At 36.8% G+C, this 9,959-nt stretch overlaps 2 protein-coding genes across 2 annotated transcripts; one reads left to right on the forward strand and one right to left on the reverse strand.

Moving 5' to 3' along the window:
- Positions 1-441: 441 nt before the first annotated feature.
- On the forward strand, positions 442-5,607 carry LOC132273902 (receptor protein-tyrosine kinase CEPR2-like). Its single transcript, XM_059775007.1, has 3 exons — positions 442-879; positions 2,033-4,669; positions 5,043-5,607. The coding sequence occupies exons 2-3, from the start codon at positions 2,110-2,112 to the stop codon at positions 5,393-5,395; spliced, it is 2,913 nt and encodes a 970-aa protein (XP_059630990.1). The 5' UTR covers positions 442-879; positions 2,033-2,109; the 3' UTR covers positions 5,396-5,607.
- A 54-nt stretch (positions 5,608-5,661) lies between these two features.
- LOC132273903 (GDSL esterase/lipase 1-like) lies at positions 5,662-8,979 on the reverse strand. The gene is made up of 5 exons (XM_059775008.1): positions 8,609-8,979; positions 8,357-8,478; positions 7,291-7,506; positions 6,873-7,122; positions 5,662-6,623 (listed from the first exon to the last, which is right to left on the reverse strand). The coding sequence occupies exons 1-5, from the start codon at positions 8,880-8,882 to the stop codon at positions 6,385-6,387; spliced, it is 1,101 nt and encodes a 366-aa protein (XP_059630991.1). The 5' UTR covers positions 8,883-8,979; the 3' UTR covers positions 5,662-6,384.
- Between the last annotated feature and the right edge of the window lie 980 nt (positions 8,980-9,959).

Below are 9,959 nucleotides of genomic sequence, written 5' to 3' on the forward strand. Positions count from 1 at the left end.
ATACAATATTTTTTCATTCACCTAAATGTACAAAAGGACAAACATTTTAGAACCAAAGTAGTATAAGTTTTATGAGAAAGAATAAAAAAAAATCAATCCAAAACAATGTCCATGATATCATGTGAACCCCACAAGTATAATCAACTTATTTTACCAATAGTTAATTCTTCTTATTCTTCTTCTGTGCTTAGTAGTTTTTTTTTTTTTTTTTTTTTTTTTTTTTTTTTTTTTTTTTAGCATTATGTGTGTATATATATTTATTTATTTAGTCTCTGTCACAGACGCAGACGCAGACGCAGACACGACACAATAATAGAACCATGGTGTATGCTTTTTGGCAGTTTTACAGGTTTCTATCTCCAAACTCGAAACAAGGCTGTTTTTGAACATTTGTCATTTTATCTTCTAGAAAATTAACTTTATATACATCTATAGATTCTCCACTTAAAATTTACTGTAATCCCTTAAATTTTCTCCGCTCTCTCTCTCTCTCTCTCTCTGTTTTTCCTCTCCCTTTCTTTCTTGCTTGCCACATTAGTTTTCTCCAAGTAAGATTTTTCCAGCTTCTCCTCCTTGTTATCTTCCCACTAAACTAACATGTGGGTATATTTTCTCAGTACCCAAACAGCTTCTTTCCTCGAAAGGAGCTTCAGGTGTCATGTGGCTTTGAAAACAGAGGAGCCTTGGAAAGATTTTCTCGGTAAACTCATTCAATCTCCCGAGAAAATTCCCGCAGTCACGAATTCTGTTTGTTCCTCAGAATTTGATAATTGGGTTTGTGTCAGAGTGAAGAAAGAGAGAGGAAAAAAAACATTGGAGAAAGACATAGAAGGAAACTACCTTTTGAAGCCCGGATTCCAACATCCCTCAAATTTTCCGGTAAAATTCTAGAACATTTTCTTTACTTCTATATGTGTGTGTTGTTTACTCGTTAACACACACTCGTCGTGTTTATGTGTGTGTCATATATAATGCTATACAAGAAGTTTATGTTTTGTGTTTTTGAGGTGTATATAATAGGTTTGAATTTAGAATTAAGTACTTAAAGAAAGAACCCATGAAGTGATTCTGAGTCAAAAAAGCAAGTACATCTCCTGAAATCACGTTGTTTTTTTAATGAATATTCAATGATTGTGCATATAAATAAAAATAATTATTATTTATGATTTGTTAAATGTTTCACTTTTATTTTTTCATTTTTTTTTTTTTTCTTTGAAATTTTGTCACTTAATTCTTCTCTGAGTTGCAGAAAAAGCTTAGAAAATTAGGGGAAATTTTAAAAACGGAAAATCAGAATTTTTTACTTATTTAATTTAAGAATTGTACTAAGTAGTATAAATGTTCTTTTTTCATGCTCTCTCTCATATTTTAAGATAATATGATGTGTGCAACTTTGAAATTATTATATAGTTGGATCTTCATGTATTTTAACTGACATTGTTCAAATTCAAAGGATCATCCATGAACCCTAATATTTGTAGATGAAGCCTCTTTGGTGAGCGACGCACCGGTGTGGGGGCACAACTTGACTTACGAAAATAACAAGAATCACTTAGAATCTAAATAAACTTTTGATTGTGATATGTGGTTCAGGAACAGTATTTACCCTTAAATTCAAAATTGTATTTTGATCTTTAAATGTTTGTTTTAAGAGCAATTTCCTTCTTGCTGAATGTTGTTTGCATGTTTTTTTGGGATGTGATATCCTTAAAAAAATTAAAATAAAATATCCTATTGTGGAAGATCCTAGTAGAATTTGATTCTTCATATAGTCATGTTGGTCAATGTTTGTGTGTGAGTTCAGTGTGTGTGTCTATATATATATATATTACTTAGCGATCAAGTGGAAATTAAACAAATATGGAGAAGATAAACAATGAGTGGCTTAGAAGGGAGATGTCACTCTTAACAATCCACAACTAAAAACGAATTGACGTAGTAACGCCAGCTTAGTATTTGTCTCTTATGTATTTGATACACTTGCTAGCTTTTTCTTATGTGGTTATATGATTGTTGAATCTTTGTCTTTCAGCTATTCCAAGCAATAATGGAGTTCTACATCTGTTTACCATAGTCAAATGATCATTTTGCCCCTCTGAAATTCTCACAATGGCCAAAACTCCACTCCTCTCCCTCCAAATTCTGATGACTAGCTTCCTCCTATGCTTCTTTTTCCTTTTCCCGCCTTCCATGTCCTCAACGGTCGAAATGGAGGCACTCCTCAAGTTCAAAAACCAGCTCCAAGACCCTTTGAATTATCTAGATTCCTGGAAAGATGCGGAGTCTCCTTGCCACTTTGCTGGAATTACTTGTGATCCAAACACCGGTCGAGTCACGGAAATTTTGATAGACAATAAGTCCATAGCTGGCGAGATACCGGCTTCTATTTCTGTGCTGCAGAGCCTCACATCTCTGGCGGTGACGACGAATTTGATTTCCGGGAATCTTCCGGCCCAGCTGAACAATTGCAGCAGCCTCAGAGTTTTGAATCTCACCGGAAACCATATGAATGGCAGCCTGCCTGATCTTTCTTCTCTGACAAATTTGGAGGTTCTTGATGTGTCATCGAACTCCTTTTCTGGTAAATTTCCTACCTGGGTGGCAAAATTAACTTGGTTGACTTCATTAGCCCTGGGGGACAATGACTATGACGAGGGCGAAATCCCGGAGAGCCTTGTAAATCTGAAGAACTTGACATATCTTTTTCTGGCTGCTTCGCAGTTGAGAGGTGTAATCCCTGAATCGATATTCGAACTCAAGGAACTGCAGACACTGGATATTTCCATGAACAATATCTCCGGCAATTTCCCCAAATCTATATCCAAATTGCAAAATCTCAACAAAATCGAGCTCTATAGGAACAACTTGACAGGAGAACTTCCGCCAGGGCTTGCGAAGCTCACTCAATTGGAGGAAATTGATATATCCAGAAATCAAATGCATGGGGAATTGCCTCCAGGGATCGGTGATCTGAAGAAACTAAAAGTTTTTCAGCTGTCTCTGAACAACTTCTCAGGAAAAATACCTCCAGGATTCGGAGATTTGCGCCATCTTGATGCCTTTCACATCTTCCAGAACAGTTTTTCAGGAGAATTCCCAGAAAATTTTGGCCGGTTTTCGCCGTTGACTAGTTTAGACATATCAGAGAATCAGTTTTCTGGTGCCTTTCCGAGATACTTGTGTGAGAGTGGGAAGTTGCGGTTCTTGCTTGCTGTGGAAAATAAATTTTATGGGGAGCTACCGGATTCTTATGCCGCTTGTAAGTCCTTAGAGAGGTTGAGGATCCATCAAAACCGCCTGTCCGGGAAAATCCCAGATAGCTTTTGGGCACTGCCTTATGCAAAAATGGTTGATCTTAGCGACAATGATTTTACCGGAACGATTTCTCCAGATATTGGGGTTTCCACCAGCTTGAATCAGTTGGTATTGCTGAACAACCAGTTTTTGGGTAATCTTCCACCAGAAATTGGAAAGCTGACACAGTTAGAAAAGCTCCAGTTGAGTAATAATGAGTTCTCCGGCAATATACCTTCTGAAATCGGCCTTCTACAGCAGTTGTCTTCTTTGTATTTGTATGATAACTCATTTGCAGGATCAATACCAGCAGAATTGGGTGAATGTGCAAGGCTGGTGGACATAAATCTTGCTCGCAATTCTTTAAGTGGTAATATCCCTGATACCCTTTCGCATATGAGATATCTGAATTCTCTGAATCTTTCGGGAAATAAACTTACTGGTCCAGTACCAGAAAGTTTACAGAAATTGAAGCTAAGTTCCATTGATTTGTCTAACAACCAACTATCGGGACGAGTTCCATCTGATCTTCTTACTATGGGAGGAGACCGAGCATTTTCAGGAAACAAGGGGCTATGTATTGATAAAAGTTCCACAACCCAGGTGAATTTGGGGATGGCTGTTTGTGAAGGGGAGCATGGTCACAAAGGATTTATAGAAAGTAAACTAGCTATGTTCTGCCTCATACTGTTTGCCTTGGTTGTTATTCTAGGTGGCTTATTGCTTGTGAGTTACCGGAACTTCAAACTGAATGAAGGCGTGGAAAATGATCAGGACGGGGAGATGGGAAAAGATCCGAAATGGAAGCTTGAGTCTTTTCACCCGGTGGAGTTCAATGCAGATGAAATATGTAACTTGGATGAGGAGAAATTGATTGGAAGCGGAGGTACAGGTAAAGTATATCGGTTGGATTTGAAGAAAGGCCGTGGAACAGTGGCTGTGAAGCAAATATGGAAGGGAAATGAGGTGAAGGTTTTGACAGCAGAAATGGAGATTTTGGGGAAGATCAGGCACAGAAATGTACTGAAGCTTTATGCCTGTCTAAAGAAAGAAGCTTCGAGTTTCTTGGTGTTAGAGTACATGCCTAATGGTAACCTTTTCGACGCACTTCAGCAAGAAGTCAAGGGAGGGCAACCAGAATTGGATTGGTACCAGCGGTACAGAATTGCTCTCGGAGCTGCAAAGGGACTGGCTTATTTACATCATGATTGTTTCCCACGAATTCTCCACAGAGATATCAAATCAACAAACATTTTACTTGATGAGGATAATGAACCAAAAATTGCTGATTTTGGGGTTGCAAAGATCACAGGAGGGTCCCCTAGGATTTCTGAATCAAGCTGTTTTGCTGGCACTCATGGTTACATTGCTCCCGGTGAGTTTTGCTTCTTCTTTTTCTTTTTCTTAAAGAAAATATACTCATTTCCACTTTCAAGTGTTCTGTGTGAAATATTATTGCTAGTTGCTTATGATGGTGAGAATTCGGTTTTTTTTTGTGACAGTGGTTGGTTGGGACAACACCTTTTATGGCAATTTTAATTTTAATTTTTTTTCTGGATGGACATGCTCATTTCTTTCTTTCTGAATTTACTTTTTTTTTTTTTTTTGAAAATCCGTTTAGTATATTATTTGAAAATTTGAAATTTACAGTTTGATGGATTAAGGTTCAAATCTTAACCAATTGATTATTCAGCGAATGACTTATTGAACTGCAATTGTTTCCTGTCATTTTTTATTGTCTTCCGCAGAGCTGGCCTATACTCTAAACATCACCGAAAAGAGTGATGTCTATAGTTTTGGTGTGGTGCTGCTGGAACTAGTTACTGGTAGGAGACCAGTAGAGGACGATTATGGAGAAGGAAAGGACATAGTTTACTGGGTTTCAGCTCATCTGAATAACCGCGAAGATGTTCTCAAAGTTCTTGACCCTAAAGTGGTGTCTGATCTTGTCCAAGATGACATGATAGAAGTGTTGAAAGTTGCTATGCTTTGCACCACCAAGCTGCCAAATTTGCGCCCTAGCATGAAAGACGTCGTGAAGATGCTTGTTGATGCTGCACCTTCCACTGTCACATCTCAAGACAACTCCAACAAGAATTAAAAGGTTTTGCTCTAGTTCTTTCTCACTTTAAGCAGCTTATCTTTTCTTCTTGAAAAATTTTGTGCAAATTTTAGTTCCGGTTGTGCATGCCAGCCAAGTATGGCAAAATTTATGTACTCAATTTTAGTTTTTATAATTAAAAGCTTTAGTGTACCATCAATGGATTGGTGTTGTATTCCACCTTAATTGAAGTTATTATTGTATATTGTATATACTGCAATCTTTGACGGAACTTATTGGCATTACCCATCTTTTAATATAAACCGTTTTACTTTTTTTTTTTTTTTTTTTTTTTTACTAAATAAACCGTATTACTTCTTGATCAAGGAAATTTTAACTCAATCTTTGGTATATTATAGAATGTTGTTATACATTTCGCTGTATTGGTAGAGAATGTTGTTACTAGTTAGACATTTTTGGACAAAGGTCTCATACTATGAGCCTCTGTGTCAAGCTTGATTATACTTCAGTGAGTTTAAGATAGCACAGAAAAAGTTTATCATGAAATGATAAAATTTCAACTACAAGAAGTGTCAACTTGGAAATAAAAAAAGATTGTTTTTGTTTCCTCTGTGTGTGTGTGTGTAAACATATATTACACGTGGATGTTGTTTGGGACAAGTTGAGCCTTGCAGATACAGGTTTTGTGATTTTGGATCCTATTTCTGTCGAAGCTTAATCATCCGTGCAAACGGCAGAACACCAGCTTGGTATGTTTTGCTCTGAATCGGGTGATGGGGAATGGTGTGTGAAAGCCATAAAAGCTATGTTTATCTCTTGAACTAGGTGTATGTTCAGCAATCCTCTTTTAACCTCGGTACATAATTATTTGTCGCAATTATTTGCACAAAATGGTTGCGTTTGACTCGAATATGCGTTCTCAGCTTTTACCATTTTAGCAACTAACAAGTAAATATACTGCAAATAATGTTGTTTTCCATCGTAGACAAAACATTTAGAAGGTAGAACCTGAATGTTTTGAAGAACTATTACATTTCAAATAGTGCTTTCACATTGTAATAAGGTCCAGTGACATTAGGAACTCCTCTCCACATTAGCTGTGCTAATTGCTGATTAGCTCTTTCTGTGGTATGAGCAAAGTCAAACCACACATGTTCATTAGGATTCCTGCACAAGTGATACTTCTTCACTCCTCTTTTTCCTCCACAGCTATTGACTCCCCTATAAGGCCCACTGCCACAACATGCTATCTTCCCTTCCTTGAAACCTTTAAACCAAAACCAGAAAGAGTTATACTTTAATACACATATATATAAGGTTGTTGCATTGTGACTTGGAGGTCATGGGTTCGAATCACAGAAATAGCCTCTGTGTGCAGGGGTAAGACCATGTACATCAGACCCTCCCCAAACCCTGCATTGGCGGGAACCTCATGCACTGGGCCTCACCAGTTTATGTAACTAAGGACATAGTTATATGGAAAATATCAAATGATGAGAAGATGGCCATAACATACCATATTTTGAAGGGTAGTTCACTCTTTGGCTGAGAGAAGTGTAGTAATCAAATATTGAATACTTGAATCCATGTAGCTCACTCTCTAACTTCTGGAGGACTTTAGACAGAGCTATATTGTGTAGTTTTGCCATGGCAGAGTTATTTTGAACACACTCACTGCTATTTTCGCGTTTCAACGTCCCCGGTATGCAACCCAAAGGTCCTGCATTTTGAAATCCAAATTTTCTTCCTCCTTTATTGTATATTTCCTGTACATAGAATGAGAAAATCTTATATTGAACATCCAAAACACTTTATTTGCAGTAGTATGAAAAAAAAACCCAAAAAAAGAAAGAAAAAAGAATCATATATATATATATATATATATATATATATATATATAATTATATATGCTTGCAAAAGATATATATTCTTACTTTGAGCACTGATGTCAAGTTGCCAATGACCATCCCTACATACTCTCTCTTGTAAGACTGAGGCAGATCAGAGGAGATGTTATGGTAGTCATTACCACCAATGCTAAACAAGTATACGGCTCTCATCATCATCTTTTTTGCCTCTGTATCACCTAGTTTCTGCCTTAAAGCTTTATTCACCTTTAGGAAGTAATCTAGCTGCATTTTAAGGTTTATCTGGAAAAAGAAACACAGAATTGGCATTAGAAATAAAGTGATTATTAGAGAGTAATGTTCTTTATCTGAGTCTTTTTATGTCTCATAAGTCACTTAAGAAGTCTCAGTCAAGAGTGTTGCAATTGACTGAAGTTATTCTCACACCTTCCTTTTGGATGCAGCAAAATCTTTGGTGGACAAAGCATTTTCCTAAATTAATGAACCCTTCAACTTAGGTTTCTATCCAATGCCCCTTTTAGGGGGAAAAAAATAAAATAAAAAAGGAGGAGGAGGTTAAGTTCAATAGATCACTACTATTATTTATCAAATTCCATCGTATTGTAAATATTCACAAAACCCCCCCTCACAAATGTCCACTATGAGACTCAAACCCTCACCTCCCTTCTGAAGAGGAGGGGTCACACTACCTGAGCCAATGGCTCGGTTTTGTGAACTAAAGTTTAAATAACTAACCTTACTAGTTTTGACTGCATAGCTACCATTCTTCCCATAGACCACCAGTCTCTCTGGTTTGATTGTTTTTGTTCTCTTTTATTTCTCCCACAATTTGTCATATAGTCATATGTAGCGTTTGGCAGAACTGAATCAGCACCATGAAATTAAAATTGGAGAAAATTATAGTTCCAATTCCGATTCCAAGGCACTGATTTGGCGCTCCCAAACATGGCCTATCTAAGAGAATGGAACGAGATAACACGGGTTTTTGTTTCGAGATTACTCTCATCTTATTACAGTGCTTCTACTAATATTCTCCTATGAATTTTAATGGACAAGAAAACTAACAAGTAGAAAATTTCCATGGTGATTGGCGCCACTGAAGAAAGAAATATGCAACTCAGAGACTACATACCACTCCCTGGCGAGTTTCATTTAGTACACCTGCCCCGCCAGACGCGAAGTTCACCCCATTGGTATACTGTTGCAGACCTGGTTGTAGAAATGGTGGTATCAGAGGCAGACCTGCATACTCAGCTGCAACAAATTAAGCTTTTTGAGTATCAGTTGCATGACCTTCTCATTGAAAAGCAAAATCATGATTTTTACAATTGATTTTGTTTTTTACGAGTTGACAGCAGAAAACAGGAATTACATAACATCTCACCAATGAAATCCGGAACTAGACGCCCATCACAGAACCGCCCGGTTGGGTACCTGAAGAAGGTTTCACCATATGGCCAGAAATTGGCTTGATTAGCAATGCCACAGTTGATGTAGTTGTTGTTTCCAGCATCAAACAGTGAATCGCCGAAGACGAACAACACAGCATGTTTTTTGCTCTGCTGATGAGATTGATATGCAGTAGCAGTGCAGCAGATTGGGATGAAAAGGCTTGCGCAAATTATGCAGATTTCAACTATGAGAGCTATACTTGCCATAGTTAGCTTGCTATGATCTTTTTAGCACGCACTGTATATATGGTACTAGTGTGTGGAAAAAGTGTGTGTGTGTGTGTGTGAATATGGTCCTAGTGTGTGGAAAAAGTGTGTGTGTGAACATTGGAATTCATATACTACTATGGTGGGAACATTGGAAATAAAAAAAAAAAAAAGAGGTGAAAGACAAAGTCATTGAACAGGGTGATTCCAAAATGATTTTCATTATGAGCCCCAATCTTCTGCACTACAGTATGGAAAATGATTTTAAAACCGAGTTGCTGGGCAGAAATGTTTGACCCAGTGCTTGTAATGGTCAATGCAGGTTAAACATAAGAAAGTGGGATAATATGTTCTGTTCAAATATTTTGCCACACTCTCCTACCCAAATATCACTACTCGCATAAGTAAATGTTATTACATGAAACAGCTCATAGTAGATGTACGTGTAATTGCGTGTTGTGAGCTGTCCGATACAGTACTATCCCACGTGTTGTGAGCTGTCCGATGCAGTACTATCCCGGACTCCAACGCTTTAATTATACCCACCATGAAGAAAAGCAAAAAAGAAACAGAAAAAGTTTTTTTCTTGAATAAACTTGTGTTTTTATTAGCCCAGGTAGCTTAATACTCAATAATAATTTCTCTTGTTTTAATGGTAGTCCCTACTAAAATTAAGAAATATGACAGATTTTGCTATCATTAAGAGTTCCAAATCAAATAATTTTTTTCTATTGTTACTGATGTGGTGAGTGATCAAGATGTTTAAGCCTCACAATATTGATTATGGTAATACAGTACGAATAATTTTTATTAAATAATTATCTCTCTAACTTGCAATAAGCTCAAGAAAATACAAAAACACTTTTTAAACTTAATGGATAGTAATTTAATTATACTGGAAATATACGTGAAAGAGAGTGAATAAATTACGAAGTACAAAATTTTAACAAACATTGATATGCAAGAGAATTTAAAATTAGAAGAAGTCCAAAAGGTGTGAAATTGTTGTGAGAAAAAAATTGAGGTAATTAAAAGAAATTGTATTGATCAATAAGAAAACAGTTGCATTTATTTGGT

This window comes from Cornus florida, unplaced genomic scaffold (genome assembly GCF_030987335.1).
Source record: "Cornus florida cultivar Cherokee Brave unplaced genomic scaffold, ASM3098733v1 CherokeeBrave_3.0.0_Hap2_Chr09, whole genome shotgun sequence".
In the NCBI taxonomy this organism is placed as follows: Eukaryota; Viridiplantae; Streptophyta; class Magnoliopsida; order Cornales; family Cornaceae; genus Cornus; species Cornus florida.

Bases quoted from the DNA above. Each gene is read 5' to 3' on its own strand.
- LOC132273903 (XM_059775008.1), bottom strand. From the start codon at position 8,882: ATGGCAAGTATAGCTCTCATAGTTGAAATCTGCATAATTTGCGCAAGC. The intron at 8,479-8,608 runs GTGAGATGTTAT...AATTTGTTGCAG, and splicing joins TCTAGTTCCGGATTTCATTG to CTGAGTATGCAGGTCTGCCT. The intron at 6,624-6,872 runs GTATGTTATGGC...TTTGGTTTAAAG, and splicing joins GAACTACCCTTCAAAATATG to GTTTCAAGGAAGGGAAGATA.
- LOC132273902 (XM_059775007.1), top strand. From the start codon at position 2,110: ATGGCCAAAACTCCACTCCTCTCCCTCCAAATTCTGATGACTAGCTTC. The intron at 4,670-5,042 runs GTGAGTTTTGCT...TGTCTTCCGCAG, and splicing joins TCATGGTTACATTGCTCCCG to AGCTGGCCTATACTCTAAAC.